General features: G+C 36.1%; 2 protein-coding genes across 4 annotated transcripts in view; one reads left to right on the top strand and one right to left on the bottom strand.

Annotated features, from left to right (window-relative positions):
• Positions 1-14,869, top strand: part of LOC127500450 (B-cell receptor CD22-like) — a 101,791-nt gene extending 86,922 nt beyond the window's left edge. Inside the window, exons 11-12 of the mRNA XM_051871550.1 lie at positions 13,570-13,650; positions 14,494-14,869. Coding sequence (XP_051727510.1) covers positions 13,570-13,650; positions 14,494-14,514 — 102 coding nt within the window. The 3' untranslated portion in view covers positions 14,515-14,869. The remainder of the gene's footprint in view (positions 1-13,569; positions 13,651-14,493) is intronic.
• Positions 14,870-18,589: 3,720 nt separating this feature from the next.
• The window catches only part of LOC127497565 (uncharacterized protein DDB_G0271670-like), a 149,089-nt gene continuing 145,508 nt past the window's right edge, over positions 18,590-22,170 (bottom strand). For 2 of the 3 annotated variants that reach the window (XM_051867858.1, XM_051867775.1), the window contains exon 8: positions 20,472-21,391. In XM_051867858.1, coding sequence (XP_051723818.1) covers positions 21,143-21,391 — 249 coding nt within the window. In that variant the 3' untranslated portion in view covers positions 20,472-21,142. Of the gene's footprint in view, positions 18,719-20,471; positions 21,392-22,170 lie in introns of those variants that run through there. The other variant, XR_007925836.1, reaches the window with a different exon arrangement.

Below are 22,170 nucleotides of genomic sequence, written 5' to 3'. Positions count from 1 at the left end.
TTGACTCAGTACTAAATTAAATACTTAGACAAAGAGTGCCACCTGGCTGAAGTTACAGTTACTGATTTTAATGTGTGTCTTCTTTTTATGCAGATTTCATAATGAATGTAAGAAACTTCAACATGTGAATATTTGAAAATACTCTAAAAATACTCTGGTCGCTGGTTGCAGATTTGTGCTTGTATTTTGAGTGTCAGTAAAAACAGATTTTGGACATTTCTATGTCTGCTATTTCGGAGGATAAATACAATCTAATTTAAGGGTTAGTTCACCCAAAAATGAAAATAATGTCATTTATTACTCACCCTCATGTCGTTCTACATCTGTAAGACCTTCGTTCATCTTCGGAACACAAATTAAGATATTTTGATGAAATCAGAATATCTTAGAGTCAGTGATTCGGAGCGCCAAAGTCAGCAGTTTGGCAGTTCGATACACGATCTGAATCACTAATTTGATTCGTAAAGCTCCGAAGCTTCATGAAGCAGTGTTTTGAAATAGATATTGTTGAAAAAAAAAAAGTTATTTTGTTTTTTTGGCACAAAAAAAAAAAATATATTCTTGTCGCTTTATAATATTAAAGTTGAACCATTGTACTCACATGAACTGATTTAAACATGTTTTTAGTACTGTGAAACACTGAAATGTATGTTCTTTAAGTTTGTGACAAGCACATAAAAATTATTACTTTTTTCTTTAGAGTAATAATAAAGAAGCTGTCCTACATTCATTAGTCTCACTGTGTTGTGCTTGGAAAACTGCAACATCACCAAAAAAAAAAAAAAAAAAAAGAGAGAGAGAGAGAGAAATTAATAAATGTATAGGCATCGGTATCGGCGAGTACCAGAACAAAGTATCGGTACTCATACTCGGTCCTTAAAAAATTGTATCAGTGCATCCCTAGTATTAAATGACATTATTTTCATTTTTGAGTGAACTAACCCTTTAAGTTGTGACAGTTGTGGCCTAATGGTTAGAGAGTCAGACTTATAACCTGGAAGTTGTGGATTTGAGTCTCAGTACCGGCAGGCAATGTAAGTGGGGGAATAAATGAACAGCGCTCTCTTCCACTCTCATTACCCACAACTGTGGGGCCCTTAAACAAGGCACATAACACCCAGTCACTCCCCAGGCACCACAGCAAAAACTGACTGGCCTTAAAAACTGCTAGATATGCTTATTTCTCAAATCTTTTAGAAGAAAATAAACACAACCCTAGGTATTTATTTGATACAGTGGCTAAATTAACGAGAAATAGAGCTTCAACTTCTGATGTTTCCAAACAGCACAGCAGTAATGACTTTATGAACTTCTTTACTTCCAAGATTGATAATATAGAGAGAAAATTACAACCACACAACTGTCTACTACAGTATCACGTCAGACAGTGCATTGTAGTGTCCCTGGGGAAAAATTCAGTTCATTTACTGCTTTAGGAGAGGAAGAATTGTCTAAACTTGTTAAATCATCAAAATCAACAACATGTATGTTAGACCCTATACCGACTAAGCTATTGAAAGAAATGCTTCCAGAGGTCATAGATCCTCTTCTCAATATCGTCAATTCATCTTTATCATTAGGATACGTACCAAAAACGTTTAAGCTGGCTATTATTAAACCTCTTATTAAAAAACCACAACTTGATCCTAGAGAATTAGTCAATTACAGGTCAAATCTACCTTTTCTGTCAAAAATACTAGAAAAGGCAGTTTCATCACAATTATGTTCCTTTTTAGAAAGAAATAGTATCTGTGAGGATTTCCAGTCAGGATTTAGACCGTACCATAGTACTGAGACTGCTCTCATTAGAGTTACTAATGATCTGCTCTTATCATCAGATCGTGGTTGTATCTCTCTATTAGTGTTACTGGATCTTAGTGCAGCATTTGACACTATTGATCACAATATTCTTTTAATTAGACTCGAAAATTATGTTGGCATTAGTGGAATTGCACTGTCATGGTTCAAATCTTACTTATCTGACCGTTATCAGTTTGTAGTAGTAAATGAAGAGATGTCATATCGATCACAAGTTCAATATGGAGTACCGCAAGGCTCAGTACTAGGACCGTTGCTGTTCACTCTGTACATGCTACCCTTGGGAGATATCATTAGGAAGCATGGCGTTAGTTTTCACTGTTACGCTGATGATACTCAGCTCTATATTTCTTCGCGCCCTGACGAAACTTACCAATTCACAAAATTAACGGTATGCATAGCTGATATAAAAAATTGGATGACCAGTAATTTCCTACTACTAAATTCAGAAAAAACAGAGATTCTAATTTTTGGACCAAAAACTTCTTCAAGTAATAACCTAGAATACTGTCTAACACTTGATGGCTGCTCTGTTAAGTCTTCGTCGTCACTTAGGAACCTGGGTGTGCTCTTTGATACCAATCTTTCATTTGAAGGCCATGTTACTAGCATCTGTAAAACCACGTTCTTCCATCTTAAAAATATATCTAAACTACGACATATGCTCTCAATGACAAATGCAGAACAGTTAGTTCATGCGTTCATGACCTCAAGGCTAGATTATTGTAACGCTCTAATAGGTGGTTGTTCTGCTCGCCTGTTAAACAAACTACTAAATGACATACGTAAACAATTTTTATAACGGAAGTGATTCAATCAAAAACCAACTTTAGCTCACTAATAATTTTCCTATTGTCACTGTGAAGCTGCTTTGAGACAATGTGTATTGTGAAAAGCGCTATATAAATGAAGATGACTTGACTTGACTGAGCACTGCTCTCGGTGTGTGTTCATGGTGTGTGTGTGTGTTCAATACACACTGCAGTGTGTGTGTGTGCAGAGCACAAATTCCGAGTTTGGGACACCATACTTGGCTACGCGTCACGTCACTTTCAATTGAATTGCCGAGACAAAGAGTTAAACCTTTTGGAAGCTCTAAGTAAAATGATATGACAAACCACTTTTACGTTGGATGTATTTAATTTACACTAAATATGTTGTCTTATTTTAATGTTATATATTTAATATTATCACAATAAGATGTATTGATATTATTTTATAATAATTGTTTATTGACAAAATATGACTGCTGGTATTTATTTTTTTATTTTTTTTTGGTTGTTTTATTGTAGTGGTTGAGTAAGTGTTTAATGTTTGGCCATGTTTTGCTTGTAGGTGTAATAGAACAAGTGCAAATGCTGACTATTGATCAGCGATTAGAGCAGGATTGTGTGTGTTTTGTTGTGTGTATAAGGTTCACTTTGCATTGTAGATGGGGCTCAATTTGCACTAGCCGGAAAAAGGAACTTGAGAAAATGGAGAATGTGTGATAAAGTAGCTTAACCACATTTCTAAACCAAACCTCAATAAACAACACCACCGACACAGGCAGTGAACTAATGATAATATTTACATGTACTATGAAAAATACACTGAAATCAAGTTTAAAACTTCTGATTCATGACAGCAGAAATAAGCCACTGTTCATTTGTTGTAGGTGTTGCTCTGATGTCAGTCAGAATGGGTGTAGAGCCTCCAGATCTGTGTGAGGACCCTGAATACAGTCAGAGGTGAATACAGATTCTTTCTTTTTTTTTTTTTTAATCTGGAGATTATCTTTGAATGAGATGATTTAAGGATTTTTGTCCCTTTTAGATGCACCAAAGAGCGTCTCAGTGTCCATCAGTCCATCTGGTGAAATAGTGTCAGGAGATTCAGTGACTCTGATCTGCAGCAGTGATTCAAACCCTCCTGCTCTGAACTTCAGTTTAAAGGAGGAACGTTTGTAGGATCTGGAAGAATCTACAGCATCTCAAAGATCAGCTCTGATAACAGTGGAGAATACAAGTGCAGATCCATCAATGAACATGGAGAGAAATACTCTGATGCTGTGACTTTAAACGTCATGTGTGAGTTAATGATCATCTGCACATTGTTCACATCCAAATCCACATTTTCAATTGTATCCGTTTTAGATCCTACCAGGAACATTTCAGTATTGATAAACGGATCTGGTGAAATAGTGTCAGGAGATTCAGTGACTCTGATCTGCAGCAGTGATTCAAACCCTCCTGCTCTGAACTTCAGCTGGTTTAAGGAGAATGAAAGCTCAGCTGTTGGATCTGGACAGAGTTTCAGTGCACTACAGAGTGGACGCTTCTACTGTCAGGCTCACAATCAACATGGATCTCAGAGATCAGACGCTGTAACTGTGACTGTTAAAGGTAAAGCAGCTCATATACTTACTTTACTCTTTCTAAAGTGATGCAAATTAATTTACTTTTTTTGTAGAACGTCTGGTGATATTGTACATGTCCATTGGAGTGGTTTGTGGAGCTGCAGTTGTCCTTACGATGTTGCTCGTTTGGTAAGACGCTGTTTGTAATATTTTATTGCAGGTATTTAACTGTATTGTAGATTTTTTCATCATAGAAATGAATAAGAATAATTCTACACAAAGTTGACCAATGAAGATATTTGAAATATTTTCCCACATTGTTTTTAAGGAGAAGCAGGATGAAAAAGAGAAATGACACACTGGAGTCTCAGGTGAGAAAAATGAGTTTGGTTATGGTTAGTTTACTGATCAGGGAAATGTACTAATGAAAAGATTGAAAGTCTGAATGCTGTTGTGACTTTATATTGTGTCAGTTATTCCTTCTGTTTTCTCTTTTAATGGCAAAGATGAATCAGTCCAGACCTCATCCTGACAGAAGTCAAGCTTCTGATGTTGAGTTGAATGAACCTGTTTATGAAAATGTAATGGTACGTTAAAGGGTTAGTTCACCCAAAAATAAAAATAATGTCATTTATTACTCACCCTCATGCCGTTCCACACCCGTAAGACCTTCATTAATCTTCGGAACGCAAATTAAGATATTTTTGTTGAAATCCGATGGCTCAGTGAGGCCTCTATAGCCAGCAATGACATTTCCTCTCTCAAGATCCATTAATGTACTAAAAACATATTTAAATCAGTTCATGTGAGTACAGTGGTTCAATATTAATATTATAAAGCGACGAGAATATTTTTGGTGCACCAAAAAAAAACAAAATAACGACTTATATAGTGATGGCCGATTTCAAAACACTGCTTCAGGAAGATTCGGAGCGTTATGAATCAGCGTGTTGAATCATGATTCGGATCGCGTGTCAAACCGCCAAACTGCTGAAATCATGTGACTTTGGCGTTATGAATCAGCGTGTCGAATCATGATTCGGATCGCGTGTCAAACCGCCAAACTGCTGAAATCACGTGACTTTGGCGTTATGAATCAGCGTGTCGAATCAGCGGTTCGGAGCGCCAAAGTCACGTGATTTCAGCAGTTTGGTAGTTTGACACGAGATCTGAAACATGATTCGACACGCTGATTCATAACGCTCCGTCGCTTAAGTCATTTTTTTTTTTTTTTTTGGTGCACCAAAAATATTCTCGTCGCTTTATAATATTAATATTGAACCACTGTACTCACATGAACTGATTTAAATATGTTTTTAGTACATTAATGGATCTTGAGAGAGGAAATGTCATTGCTGGCTATGTAGGCCTCACAGAGCCATCAGATTTCAACAAAAAAATCTTAATTTGCGTTCCGAAGATGAACGAAGGTCTTACGGGTGTGGAACAGCATAAGGGTGAGTAATTAATGACATTATTTTCATTTTTGGGTGAACTAACCCTTTATTGATATAATTATCATCAGTTGGTGTGGACGGTAATATAGTTATTTATTTTGTGTTTTTTTCTTTAATGGCAAAGATGAATCGTTCCAGACCTCATTATACGAGACGTCAAGCTTCTGATGTTAAGTTGACCGAACCTGTTTATGAAAATTTACCAGTAAGTTAATGTTATAGTTATCTTCCATTGGTGTGGACGCTAATATAGTTATCATATATTGGTGTTGATGGTAATATAGTTATTGTTATAGTTATCTTTACAGTACCATCCACATGTAGGCATTAATATAGCTATTGTTGTGGTTATCTTATCTTTATAGTTAGCATCTATTGTTGTAGATGCTAATATAGTTATTATTATAGTTTGTGGTGTGATGGGTCAACACACTATGATTTAATGACGAAGACCTGATACGCTAAATATAATTTACTGTTTAAGATAAAGTAACTCAAGTCATTTTATACCAACCTGGGAGTTAAAATGTATTAAATATTAATGTATTCATTCTCTAATTCTGTCTTTCTTTTTTCAGCATGTGATGAAGAAGCCATAGTGTTTTGGACAAATGGCAAATTATTTTACAGCTTTGATCTGTCTCTCTGTGGGTGGAGCTCTGAATGATTGACAGGAGTGTCTCGGGTCACATTTATTTGTTTAGCAGATGGTTTTATCCAAAGTGATGATGAACATGATGAACATGATGAACATAATTTAACAATATTTACTACTGCACAATGTCAAGGTTAAAGTACAAGCTAAATCAGTGCTGGAGCTTAAGTGAAATGCAGTATAAATATTGTCAGTATAAATAAGTCTGTCCCAGTGAAGATGTCATACTTTGCGTGTTCTTTGCACCACCTGCTGGTGACTACAAGCCAATGCAACATTTTTTTCTTTTCTTTAATTAATGAAAGTGGATCTGTGATTTTCAATGTGAAATAAAAATCTTATAAAGCCATACGCCAGCTTTGTTATTAGCTTATTTACTACTAATCTGGCACTGTTGGCCTCCAAATGGCTTTTTCAGCGCTACACAGTCACATGATAGTTGCCGTCTGACGTCAGTGACATCAAAACTAGAGCAGCCCAAATCCGCCATTTTTAAATTAAACACGACCACAAAGGGGAAGATTATCAGCTGCTCAGCACAAACAAACAGTAGAACAGAGAGAATCAAGATAATCACAAAAGCTGCAGAAAAGTACCTATAGGGATAGAGAAGCTATCAGTCGAATTAATTAATGCAGCACTAACAGCAGAGATATCTGAAACACTGTCAACATGTGGTGGAGGAGGAGGGCATTGATGATACTATCCATTTTACATTGGAATGTCAGAAGTTTAATTGCCAATGGACAAGAATTAAAACATTTCATAGAAGAATTATCTGTTAAACCAAACATCACATGTATACAGGAAACCTGGTTAAAACCATCACTTGATTTTATAATTCATGGTTATACAGCAGCTCGTAAAAATAGTAGTTCTGCAATTGGAGTGATTACTTTCATTCAACAAGGTAGTAATTATTGAGAGAGATGCTTGATAGTATATATGAGGTGGGAAATGGCAAAATTATAGTATGCAGAGACTTTAATGCTCATAACACATTGTGGGAAAGTACAAAAACAGATGATTATTGAAGAGTTTATGGATGACAACCAATTAGTATGTCTAATGATGGGAGAGAGACTATGATGCAGTTCATGGAAAGGAGTCAGCTATTGACAATAGTTTCAGAATAATTAGCAAGGATAAGTCAGTGGGATGTTTTTTTAAAGATAATACAATTGGAAATGATCATAATCCTATTTGGATTAAGATAAAACATCAAAACTTACAGGTAGAAGAGAACTGGCCCCCAAGATGGAGAATGAGAGAGGCTAATTGGGATCTACATAAAGTACAAACCTGATTCCAAAAAAGTTGGGACACTGTACAAATTGTGAATAAAAAAGGAATGCAATGATGTGGAAGCTTCAAATTTCAATATTTTATTCAGAATACAACATAGATGACATATCAAATGTTTAAACTGAGAAAATGTATCATCTCTTCTTTTTATAACAGTCTGCAAACGTCTGGGGACTGAGGAGACAAGTTGCTCAAGTTTAGGAATAGGAATGTTGTCCCATTCTTGTCTAATACAGGCTTCTAGTTGCTCAACTGTCTTAGGTCTTCTTTGTCGCATCTTCCTCTTTATGATGCGCCAAATGTTTTCTATGGGCGAAAGATCTGGACTGCAGGCTGGCCATTTCAGTACCCGGATCCTTCTTCTACGCAGCCATGATGTTGTAATTGATGCAGTATGTGGTCTGGCATTGTCATGTTGGAAAATGCAAGGTCTTCCCTGAAAGAGACGACATCTGGATGGGAGCATATGTTGTTCTAGAACTTGGATATACCTTTCAGCATTGATGGTGCCTTTCCAGATGTGTAAGCTGCCCATGCCACACGCACTCATGCTACCCCATACCATCAGAGATGCAGGCTTCTGAACTGAGCGCTGATAACAACTTGGGTTGTCCTTGTCCTCTTTAGTCCGGATGACATGGCGTCTCAGTTTTCCAAAAAGAACTTCAAATTTTGATTCGTCTGACCACAGAACAGTTTTCCACGTTGCCACAGTCCATTTTAAATGAGCCTTAAATGAGGCTGAGACTACATTGTCAGTTAGAAAGACATGAAATAAAAGTAAAGTACCAATAAATCACGTAACTGGTATGTTGTGTGTAAACTGGGAGGCATGAAATGATGATATTCATTCTATTCATCAGCAGCAGTTTCCATGTTTCATTAGCGGTTCATGTTAGTAGCATATTGTGTATTTACCATGGTAACCCCAAAATGCCACATTTCACTTTGTGTTATTTTGTATATTTTTAAATTACTGTAGTGGCTTATGCCTAGCTACTTACCAATTTTACTGTATTAACAAATGTTTCTGACCTTTCCTTATAGGCATTTTTATTCATCAATATGAGTCATATTCGTACAATTTATGTGTTATATGTTAAGTAAAATGAGATTGTACTTGTGTGTGTGTGTGTGTGTGTGTGTGTGTGTGTCAACTATTTTTTTGAAATAAATTTGCTTGGTTTAAAAAAAAAAAAACACTGTGCTCTAGTGTACATAGTGTTTATAAAAACATCACATTGAGTTATACATATTATGAAAATTGTATAGGATATCGTATTAGAATATTCAGCCTGTCTTTCCTTTGCTTGTCAGCTTTGTCTTTGTTTGGTCAGCAGATGTCCTCGGTGTGCAAAATCATTTCATAAATGAACTCTCACGTCACTAGTCTTATCATAATAAATGAATAAAGCATCCCAGCGCTAGCGCCCTCTACAGGAAGAACTTCAGATATATTACTCTTGGTACACCCAAATGTTTCCTCATCTACATCTGCTGCATGTGAGCTTAAAGAGCTGGTACTTCAGGTCTGTGTGTGTCAGTCAGCCAAACAAATGTCATTTGAGATGAATGGGAATGCTAACGGATAGCTTGTAGATATTATATAGACATTCTTAAGATATTTTTTTACCTCCTTGAGATATTCACAGTTCATCAGCATCATCTGTGAAGTCTCGTCTGTCCATGGATGTGTTCTGAAATCATTCCTCAGCCAGAGGAAGCAACTTCACCCTTATAGTGCACTATTGTAGGGTACAGACATTTGTAGTGGCATAGAGAGTGCTAATTCAATCCCATAATGCACCGCAATAATGAGTGTACAATAGAATGGTGACTGGTGCAGAAAATGGTGCTCAATCGTCTTTATTCACTCTTTTAAGTGGACTACGGTGGGCCTGTCCAAACACCCACTCTTGAGGTCTTAGCTATTTGAGAGCGTTTGCATGTGACAGGAAGTGCGCAAGACTGTCCCAGGTGTGAAAGACGTCAGCACTCAGTGCCCTTTACAAACACTCAAATATGCTTTGTGTATCCCATCATGCATCATGTTCAGGAACTTGCGTTCCCCAAAATGTTGGGGAAAATATTCCAAACTAAGTTAAATTAGATATTGTAATCAAATAAAACCGTGTAAACACTTGCATTTGTACATCAGGTTATCAAAAGCTCTACTAACACTTGCAATCTTCACACCTACTTGAACACTTGGGCCAAATACAGGAAATACATCATGTTAGTAGACAAGGGGTCAAGTGCAAAGACCGCAAGTGTGAATATTTTAACAGGCCTAGGGTTTACTGCTTACTTCTTCTGAGCACCTAAAGGGACATGGTGATGAAAAAAAAAATATATACAAGATGGGAGGAAAGTTACATGCCAGTGCTTTTAAAATGTGAATAGTGAAAGGGTATAGGGGATGATTTCGCAAAACGCCCCATCTCTCACAAGGGTCACACTGAAAGATGCTGCTAGTTCGAAGTTGGACAAGATAAATACAAATATATGGATACAAAACTGTATCTATATGACTATATTTACAGTTAGAGACAACAGAGAATCAGACACTATGAAGTGACACATGGCCACTATTAGAAAAATAAGCTTAGAAGATCTCATAAGATTGATGTTTAGACATTCAGAGGAAGCATCTGTAATATTCTAGTACTTAATCAGCAAGTTCTTATTGTTTATTACCAAATTGCTAATCGAAGTTTATCAAAAGCACAATGAAGAAATTATATTATTGGTTCTTTAGGAAGATGCAGATAAGTTTGAAAACATAACATGAGCATCTCTGAGAACCGGTGTAGAGTTTCTCTCAGTTTAACTTTTATTTTACGTCTTTAGTCTGATGTGTTCTCTGTGATGTTACTCTTTTGACTTGATAAACTAAACCAACACTAAGTGAAGTGTCATGAATAAGACCACATGTTAAAACATAAGGTGTTAACCACGTGTTTCAGAGTATAAGAAACCCAGTGCTGTTTCAACCCGGTCATTTTAGTGCTGGCAAAAAAGGTAAGAGCATCATTTACTAATCGTTCTTTAGATTCATTATCATCAAACAGCTTTCTGTTAAATTAACTTTATTTTTTTTTAATGGTGTGAATTTGACAAATGTATAAAGCTGCTGTTTGTGTTGTAATTATGGGGTATGGAGTGTAGATTGGAATGAAAATTGAAAGTATTTTAGCATACGGTGGAAAATGTGAAAACATGAAGGGGTGTGAGCTGATATATACAGTATATTAAGATGTAACTCTGGCCTCGAAATCCACTTTCCTGCAGAGTTTAGCTCCAACCTTCATCAAATTCACTGCCTATATTTTTCTAGTAGACCTGTAGACCTCGATTAGCTTGTGTTTGATGAGATTTGGAGCAAAAATCTGCAGGAAAGAGTAGAGAACCCCTGATCTAAACACACTGTTTGGTCTAATTTTTGGAAATAAAATGTTGTTTAATAATATATTTAACACGATTTCTGAGCTCAGTCAATAAATACAGCTTTGGTTAAAATGCTTTATCGTGGATTACTATTACATCATAAACCGGTGTTTAAAATTCTAGCTGGTCTTCAAGACATTTATTTGAGGACAAGCATGATAAAATGAATGGATTTTTCTTTAATCTTCATTTTTCTGCTTCTTTTATTGTAGTGGTTGTGTAAGTGTTTAGTGTTTGGCCATGTTTTGCAGCGATTAGAGCAGGATTGTGTGTGTTTTATTGTGTGTATAAGGTTCACTTTGCATTGTAGATGGGGCTCGATTTGCACTAGCTGGAAAAAAGAAACTTGAGAAAATGGAGAATGTGTGATAAAGTAGCTTAAACACAGTATTTCTAAACCAAACCTCAATAAACACCACCACCGACACAGGCAGTGAACTAATGATAATATTTACATGCTTATTATGTATTATCGTATAAAAAGTAGACTAAAATCAAGTTTAAAACTTCTGATTCATGACAGCAGAAATAAGCCACTGTTCATTTGTTGTAGGTGTTGCTCTGATGTCAGTCAGAATGGCTCCTCCTCTTCCTCTGATCTTTCTGCTCATGATTCACGGTGAGTGAATGACTAAAGAGGAAACTGTAAGCAATTTCCCTCCCCAACATTCTTTGTACAAAAGCAGATGCTGTTTTCTTCACTCTATGAATTCTGTGTTTCAGGGGTTTCTAGTGCTGATTGGGGTGTGAGTTACAGTCCTTCACACATCTGTGCACTAAATGACTCATCAGTGATAATGAGCTGCACTTATACATACCCTACTGGATATCAGATCATGAGAGTGTTCTGGACCAAAACAAAAGATAAAGAGGACACAGGAGAGTTTCCAGATCTGTCTAAGGACCCTGAATACAGTCAGAGGCTTCAGTATCTGGGAGATGAACAGCAGAACTGCACCATCAGACTGAGTCATGTGACACTGAAGGATTCACACGAGTACTGTTTCAGATTCATCACTGATAAACCTGATGGTAAATGGATTGGTAAACCAGGAGTGACTCTTACATTCACAGGTGACTTTGGTGAGGTTTCTCTCTTCTTCTGTACATTATGTTGAATAATAATCAGTGTATGACAGCATCACTAGATATAATGTGTGTGTTGTGTTCAGATCTTCAGGTGGAGTCTCCTGAGAGAGTGACAGAGGGAGATTCAGTCCGTCTGACATGTAAAAGCAGCTGCACTCTGACTGACAGAGCAACATTCATCTGGTACAGAAACTCACAGCCATTAACTGAGAGAAGAGACAGAAACAATGAACTCCTGCTGCAGTCAGTCAGAAGAGAGGATGCAGGCAGATATAGCTGTGCTGTACACGGACACAATCACACCTCTCCTGCTGTTGAGCTCAATGTCATGTGTGAGTGCAGATTCATTTGTACTTTAAAAAAAATAAAAAATAGAGATTGTGTTTGAATGAGATTATTTAATTGTTGTCCTTTTAGATGCACCAAAGAGCGTCTCAGTGTCCATCAGTCCATCTGGTGAAATAGTGTCAGGAGATTCAGTGACTCTGATCTGCAGCAGTGATTCAAACCCTCCTGCTCTGAACTTCAGCTGGTTTAAAGGAAGAACGTTTGTAGGATCTGGAAGAATCTACAACATCTCAAAGATCAGCTCTGATGACAGTGGAGAATACAAGTGCAAGTCCATCAATGAACATGGAGAGAAATACTCTGATGCTGTGACTTTAAACGTCATGTGTGAGTTAATGATCATCTGCACATTGTTCACATCCAAATCCACAATTTTCCAACATTTTCAATTGTATCCGTTTTAGATCCTCCCAGGAACGTTTCAGTATTGATAAATGGATCTGGTGAAATAGTGTCAGGAGATTCAGTGACTCTGATCTGCAGCAGTGATTCAAACCCTCCTGCTCTGAACTTCAGCTGGTTTAAAGAGAATGAAAGCTCAGCTGTTGGATCTGGACAGAGTTTCAGTGCACTACAGAGTGGACGCTTCTACTGTCAGGCTCACAATCAACATGGATCCCAGAGATCAGACGCTGTAACTGTGACTGTTAAAGGTAGAGCAGCTCATAAACTTACTTTACTCTTTCTAAAGTGATGCAAATTAATTTACTTTTTTTGTAGAACATCTGGTGATATTGTACATGTCCATTGGAGTGGTTTGTGGAGCTGCAGTTGTCCTTACGATGTTGCTCGTTTGGTAAGACGCTGTTTGTAATATTTTATTGCAGGTATTTAACTGTATTCTAGACTTTTTTTCATCATAGAAACGAATAAGAATAATTCTACACAAAGTTGACCAATGAAGATATATGAAATATTTTCCCATATTTTTAAGGAGAAGCAGGATGAAAAAGAGAAATGACACACTGGAGTCTCAGGTGAGAAAAATGAGTTTGGTTATGGTTAGTTTACTGATCAGGGAAATGTACTAATGAAAAGATTGAAAGTCTGAATGCTGTTGTGACTTTATATTGTGTCAGTTATTCCTTCTGTTTTCTCTTTTAATGGCAAAGATGAATCGTTCCAGACCTCATCATACAAGACGTCAAGCTTCTGATGTTGAGTTGACCGAACCTGTTTATGAAAATTTAACAGTAAGTTAATGTTATAGTTATCTTCCATTGGTGTAGACACTAATATAGTTATGTATTTTGTGTATTTTCTGTTTTGTTCTTTAATTACAAAGATGATTCAATCCATACTTCATCATGTGAGACGTCAAGCTGGTGATGTTGAGCTGACTGAGCTTATTTATGAAAATGTAATGCGAAGTTAATGTTATAGTTTTGTTCATTGGTGAGGACGCTAATATAGTTATCATATATTGGTTTGGACGGTTATATAATTATTGTTATAGTTATCTTTACAGTACCGTTGTAACGGTGCTTGCAGGAAAGCAGACAAAGGCAGAAGATAAGTTCCAAATGTTTAATATCAAACTCCAACAATGACAGGCAGGCAGGTAGTGTAAACACATAGGAGTGCAGGACAGGGAACAACTTATATAATGACACAGACGATTAACTCAAATGACGAACAGCTGATGATGATGATTAGTGTCCATGGTGACAGATTGTGGTGGGAACATAGAACAAAGGAACACGTGATAAAAGACAACAAACTGAAAGTCCATTCAGACAGAAACTAAACAGAACTAAACGTGAAAACCGTCCACTGGTGTGGACATTAATATAGCTATTGTTGTGGTTATCTTATCTTTATTGTAAGCATCTATTGTTGTAGATGCTAATATAGTTATTATTATAGTTTGTGGTGTGATGGGTCAACACACTATGATTTAATGATGAAGACCTGATACGCTAAATATAATTTACTGTTTAAGATAAAGTAACTCAAGTCATTTTATACCAACCCGGGAGTTAAAGTGTATTAAATATTAATGTATTCATTCTCTAATTCTGTCTTTCTTTTTTCAGTATGTGATGAAGGAGCCATAGTGTTTTGGACAAATGGCAAATTATTTTACAGCTTTGATCTGTCTCTCTGTGGGTGGAGCTCTGAATGATTGACAGGAGTGTCATGAGTCACATTTATTTGTTTAGCAGATGGTTTTATCCAAAGTGACTTACAAATGATGAACATAATTTAACAGTATTTACTACTGCACAATGTCAAGTTTAAAGTACAAGATAGATCAGTGCTGGAGCTTAAGTGAAATGCAGTATAAATATTGTCAGTATAAATAAGTCTGTCCCAGTGAAGATGTCATACTTTGCGTGTTCTTTGCACCACCTGCTGGTGACTACAAGCCAATGCAATATTTTTTTCTTTTCTTTAATTAATGAAAGTGGATCTGTGATTTTCATTGTGAAATAAAAATCTTCTAAAGCTAAAGCTTATTGACTGCTAATCTGGCACTGTTGCCCTCCAAATCATTCGTGGTCGTGTTTCTAAAAGGTTTTTTGGTGCTACACACATGACACACAGAAACAGTTGGCATCTGATGTCAAAACTAGAGCAGCTCAAATCCGCCATTTTTAAATTAAACACGACCACAAAGGGGAAGATTATCAGCTGCTCAGCACAAATAAACAGTAGAACAGAGAGAATCAAGATAATCACAAAAGCTGCAGAAGAGTACCTATAGGGATAGAGAAGCTATCAGTCGAATTAATTAATGCAGCACTAACAGCAGAGATATCTGAAACACTGTCAACATGTGGTGGAGGAGGAGGGCATTGATGATACTATCCATTTTACATTGGAATGTCAGAAGTTTAATTGCCAATGGACAAGATTAAAACATTTCATAGAAGAATTATCTGTTAAACCAAACATCACATGTATACAGGAAACCTGGTTAAAACCATCACTTGATTTTATAATTCATGGTTATACAGCAGTTCGTAAAATAGAAGTTCTGCAATTGGAGTGATTACTTTCATTCAACAAGGTAGTAATTATAGAGAGAGATGCTTGATAGTATATATGAGGTGGGAAATGGCCAAATTATAGTATGTGGAGACTTCAATACTCATAACACTTTGTGGGAAGTTAAAAGAATTATACAACAAGCAAAACGAAAATATATTGGAGAGATTTTTGCAGTAATGTCGGGACAGGAATCCAGGTTAGTAAGATATGGGGAATAATTAGGAAGAAGGGAGGCATTGGAAGGGACTTTTCTTTGCCTGTGCTTAAAAATAATGGTATGGAAGCAATAACTAATGAGGAGAAAGCAGGAATGCTTGCAAAAACCTTTGTTAAAGTACATAGCTCTCAGAATCTAATGAAAAGGTATCATGGAGAGCAAAGATATTTAAGGAAAACAAAGAAGTACTGGGAATAAAGGGGATAAGTGAGAGTCTGCTTGATGCAAAGTTCACATTGTTTGAACTTAAAATAGCAATAATAAAATGATTGAACAACTGTCTGATGTAGCAAAAAAAAAAAAAAAAAAAAAAAATGTGATTTTTATACTTATGGGACAAACAAAATATGGGAACAAGGGAGGATACTGGTTGGAAAAAATCAGTAATAGTTCCTGTGGGAAAGGATAAAGGTTCCTGGTATGGATAAAACAGAAGTTAAAAATTATAGACCAATAGCTTTGACATCTTACCTTTGCAAACTCATGGAGAAAATCATAACTAAAAGGTTAGTATACGAAATAGAAAAACAGAGGACTTTTCTCCCCTTATCAGAGTGGTTTTTGTAAGGGACGAACAACTATGGATCCTATAATTTGTTTGGAGAATGAAATGTGAAAAGCATTATAAAGAAAAGTAAATATTATGTCTTGGCAACATTTTTTATTTTATTTATTTATTTATTTTTGACAGAAAAGGCATATGATATGTTATGAAGGAAGGGCTTTTAATTAAATTGAATGAGATGGGGATAGGTGGTAAGATGTTCAGTTGAATTAGAGTCTGTATAATTCATAAACGCATCATTCTTATCGAGTCTCTCCAACAGTGTGTAGCTTTAGCCACGTTAGCCGTGCAGCACTATCAAACTCATTCAGAATCAAATGTTGGCAAACATCTACAAAATACATGCCATACTTACGTGATCTGATACGCTGCATCACCAACAGTTTGTAAAGATCCATTTTGAGAGTTATATTGTGAACTTCAGTATTATTTATGCAATGTTTAATGGAGTCGCGAGCTTGGGGGCGGGGAGCACGAGCATTTAAAGGTGTACACACCCCAAATCAGAACATTTTTAATTCCACCCCAAAATAGGCAGTTAAATATGGTATAATAAAAAAAATATATATGGGGTATTTTGAGCTGAAAGACACATTCTGGGGACACCAGAGACTTATATTACATCTTGTGAAATATCACTTCTAGGGCACCTTTAGCTGATCCATCGATTAGATTTATTGTTTTTATAGATTTATTGTTTCTTTCATTTTATTTCCCTTTTTCCCCCAATGTGATATTTAATAGTTTTCCCCTTGTATAATGTAAAGGCTCTCTGACTAAATTATTTATTTATTGTCTATTGCAGTAAAACAAACAAACAAACAAAGATTAAATCAACTTGATAATATAAATGGGTTATTTGGTCAGTCTGACTGAGCTCCACACAATAACCAATGGAGTGATTTTGGGGCGGGACTATCAGTTTGTCTGACCAATGAAATGATAGTCATCAGTGTTTGAAACTTGTTTGAAAACAGTAATTTGTAATTGTGTTTGAAGACACTATGACCATAAAATAAACACTTCACCTTTAAATCAGAAATCTAGATGCTACAGTCTGAAAACAAAAGTTAAGAGTGAGATCATTTTATTTTTAGTTTGTTTTTCACATTAAATATTGCTTCAAAGCAGCTTTACAGAAAAAAAAAAAATGGTAAATGTTCATCTTGAACTCTGTTTACTGCACATCTGTCTGACCAGATAAATCAATCACTTTTTTTAAAAAACAATAAAACAATGAATTTCTAAATGTTTTTTTTTTTCTTTTTTCTTTTTTTTTTTCACACCTAGAACTTGACACTTTTCTCATGATACAGACACTTGTTACTGATGTCATTCACACACTCACTACCCAGAATTCATGTTTGCTGATACACAGACACTTAGAAAACAGATCTGCAAGCTGTTTGTTTGAGTTTCTGGAGCTTAAGCCTATGATTTCACACTGAATAATACACTACATAATGTTACTGGATGAACACCATTAACTGCAGTTAAAACACTGTAGTAATACTGTGTCCAAATTACCACACTAATGCTTTACTGTAGTAATATGAAATTAATTATTTTTAATTGCAGATCAAAATAAAGTGCAGCAATGTTAGACTTACCAGATATATTCATGGATTCTGTCAAACAATGAATAAATGACTGAAAGCGTCTCACTAAACTCGGAGAAGAAACTGTAGTCTTCAGAAGCTTTGACTGTAATTCTGTATTTTCCAGAATCATCGACATTTAGATCTCTGAACACAAGAGACCTGCAGATCTGTCATCATGAACGGAGAATCGTCTGTCCTGTTCCCATTCTGCTGCTCTGTTAGAGTTTATTACAGTGAAACATTGATCTGCTGCAGTTTTACAGAAATATTTCACATGGTAGTAACATTAGTAACATTTCCTCCTGAATATCCTCTCACACTCCTGATTTGCTGATATGTTAAACACAAATCCAGATAATTTGTCATTTTGTTCTCAATATAAACACATATCTGCTCACTTTACTGCAACATTTATGAATGCAAGTCAAGATTATGAGTGTAAATCTTACATAAAATGTAAAAAAAGATGTTGATGGTGTCTTTTATGAACGGCAGTAATTACAGTCAGTGTTGAGTATGGTGATGTTGTGGAGATCATCATGGGTTTGAGGCTCTCAGTTACTCACCTCTTATAACCTTCAGATTCACTTCAGTGTATAAATCGTTTCCAAATTTTTCAGTTCCACACCAGTACGTGTCAGAATCCAGTTCTCTCAGATCTCTGATGGTCACAGTGAAGACTGCTGATCTTGTGTCGTCATACAGGGAGAATCTTCCAGAATGAACCCATTTATCTTTCTCATCAGTCTTGATTTGGTCTGTGCAGTCTGACCACTGTCCTCTACAAAAATACTTTATATATGCTGTATATTCTTCATCATATTTGCATGTGATTGTGACTCCTCCTCCTGAATATCCTGTCACACTGATGGAGCTCACGACACCTACAACAAACCAGCATTAAAATACACTAACATATTTATGATAATGAACGGAGATGCACTTTCAAATTTATATATAAAAAAAAAAAAAAAAAAAAAAAGTAAATTCAACAGAAGTGAAAGACTCTCCTCATCAAATCTGTGCTGTTTTTAGTGATTTACTCTGAGTTCAGATTCTTACCAGGAATCATCATCAGAGTGAAAGTCAAGATGATCTTCATTCTTCTCTCTTATTAAATGATCTTCTCTGTTGTTAGTAGATTCAGTTCTTCTGAAGCTCTCGATGTGTGTTCAGATGAGTTTTGAGTGTTTCTTTCCTGGTTACATGTTTAACAAGAAGTGCTGAATGTGACGGAGATGCCCACTTCCTCTGAGAGAGAGTGAAAGTGAAAGTAAGACACTGGACAGTGACATCTGATGGTCACAAACAGCAGCGGTTCACATGGTTACCTTATAAATGCATGTATCTCTTTGATTAATTATTATACCAGTGAGAATATCAATTACACTTTAAGATTTAACTTAATAATCATCCAAACATCATTAACATGGAGACAAATTTAAGGTTCAGTACACATCATTTGTCTTTCAGTTTGAATGACATTTGCCATTTAATTACTAAATATCATAATAAGTTAAATATAATATCAATAAATATATAAGTGAATTCTCATTCATAAACCTCACCATCTGTTGAGTTTTCCAGCGTATCTTTGTTTGAATGACTCTTTTACTGCTTCAGTGAATCTGGTCTCCACAGGGACACACATGAAACACATCAGATAAAACCTGCTGAAAACCACAAACCACGAAAGAGTGACACAAATAAACCTGAAGTGAGTGTGAAAGTCTCGAGGACTGACAGTCAAGCGGCTCCATCTAGTGTTGATCAGTCTGATCTCCTGAAGATGGAGGAGAGTCGCTGCTCATGTTTCAGAGCTGAACTCATGAATGGAGGAAAGTTTTCATTTCACTCAAACATTTGTTGTTCAGTTTAAGTTTAGAATTATACGTGTGACACAAATAATGTATTTATATTGAGAGCAATAACTGTAAAGAGGTTTTAACATTTAATAGCATTTAAATGTAATTCAGGGCTGTAACCACTACAGATATTGAGTCTCTCGTGATGCTTCAATTTAATATTAATATTTAAGTTTAGTGATGCATCCAGTGATGCAAACTACTCTGTTTCCATCGTATCAGTTAAGTTTTTAAAGAAAATAGTGCAGATTTTAGGTCTGAAAAACATATGTCATTGGTTTCAATGTCTGAAATTTAAAATCCATGTGAAAGAGCCAAATTCAACATATGACCACGGGCATGTGTAGGCCCTTGCACCCACTGTACAAAATCATTTTTTAAAATCATTTACCAGAGGTTTAGTGGGGCAACACAAATTAATATTAAATCACCCAACACCAAGATATTATCAAAGAGTGGAACCAGTTCTCTTAATAGATCTGTAAATTCATCTAGGAAGACGTTGTTAATTCGAGGGTTCGATAGTAACACATTGAACTGGACATACCAGATCTATCTGAAAAAGCTGTACCTCAAAGCTAGAATAAACATCAGCTGGGATGATGCATGTAATGTACTTGCATTTGAAGACAGCAGCGAGTCTTCCTCCACGTCTGGAAATTGTAAAAAAGTGCAATCATGAGGGACGAGTTCAGAAAAGGGACTCGAGTCTCCCTCTTTAAACAAGGTTTCAGTCATTAATAGGAAATCCAAGTTCTTTGAAGTGAAGAAATTGTGCAGAATGAAAGTTTTATTGACCAGAGTACAAACATTGATTAATGCCATCTTGAGCGGCAAAGGTGGTGACCTCGATTTAACAGATGGAGAACTCCATGGTTCACTCATCCACCATGAATCTGGGGAGAAATGGGATGCACAGGCTTGAAGCTTGCAGTGCAGATAAACATAGGAATTACACAATAAAATGAAATATAACAATATTAATATTATAAAAAATACTAAATTTAAATTCTATACAGTAGGCTACAGTGATAGGAATATAGAACGCAAACAATATTTATTATGAATGTACGGATATGTTATTTGCAGGTGTACAGTTTAAGATGTCATTTACAGATGTACAATTTTGAGATTTTATGTACAAATGGAGAGTTATGATAGACAATGTATAGCTATGAGAGTTTCAACTGTTCAGACTGAAAAAGGTTAACAGATAAGAATTTCCATATTTTGTTTATGACCAACACAATCAATTAAAATACACTCAAACGATTCTCCAAGGACTAGGTGACTCACAACTGACTCACAAAAATATACAGCAGGCTTCAATATACAGCAGAAGAGCATCACTAAGTGACTTTATTACTAACAAAAATACCAAACATGGAAGCCTAATCCTAAAAACAAAACATTCAGCTCATTTATATTCTCTGCTGTGGCTCATCAAGCAGTGAGATAATTGACAGCAGTGTATTCACTGTAATCCTGGTTATTCCTGATACTGACACTGTCAGGACAGTCTGATTTCTTGTGGAAATTCACCACTGCGTAATTCAGATCCTCAGCAGATGTGATGCAGCGCTGAGAGTCTCCAGTGGCTTTCTCAACTGTAGCAGAGGAATCAGAGGGGCTTGTGGGTAATTGTTTGTGAGTGTCTTTAATCTCCTCATAATCACAACCAGTGTGAGAAACCTGAGGAGAGACAGAGAAATTATTTACAGCTCTGAAGATCTTCAGGATGGAAGGCATTAGACATTAATCTCATTTTATACAGTAACTGGACTCACCACTTCATGTTTTCCTGGTCCAGTCTGAGATGACGAATCACTGCCTGATAAAAACAAGCATCCTAAATTAATGACATTATATTACATTTCAACACTGACGTCTTGTGTAAATGTTTTCAAACATCATCAGATATCTGTATTTTGTATTTGTATCCAATAGGTGGCGACAGATATGAAAAACAAATCTTTGTGTTTTAAACTCGGTATAAATGGAGAATTTCTGCATCTGAAGAAGAATGAGTTTTACCTCGAGACTGTCGCTTCTTACAGAAAAACAGTAATAAGAGTCCAGCGATGATCAGAACCACAAGAACCAGAACCAGAGGAACGATCAGAGAAGAGTTGTTTGTCGTTTTTGGAACATATGCATCTAAAACAATAATAACATGGAAAGATAAACTATTAATGACTAGCACTTAATGACTAGCTGAAACATTCTAGGACTGAGCTCAACACACAAAGACTGTTTCCTTCAACTGAGGGCAGATTTACATACTTACAATTTAAACACCGACTGTAATCGCTGACTGAACGCAACTGACTCTGACTGCCCTGCTGAAAAACCAGCATATGCTGGTTAAGGTAGGTTTTGGAGCTGGTATGCTGGTATTATGCTGGTCTTATGCTGGTCTTATGCTGGTCCTATGCTGTTCCAGGACCAGCATGGACCAGCATACCAGCTCC

The sequence above is a fragment of the Ctenopharyngodon idella genome, chromosome 1 (genome assembly GCF_019924925.1).
Source record: "Ctenopharyngodon idella isolate HZGC_01 chromosome 1, HZGC01, whole genome shotgun sequence".
NCBI classification, from domain to species: domain Eukaryota; kingdom Metazoa; phylum Chordata; class Actinopteri; order Cypriniformes; family Xenocyprididae; genus Ctenopharyngodon; species Ctenopharyngodon idella.
The sequence above is the reverse complement of the archived record's forward strand: the minus strand, read 5'-3'. Positions and strand labels throughout refer to the sequence as shown.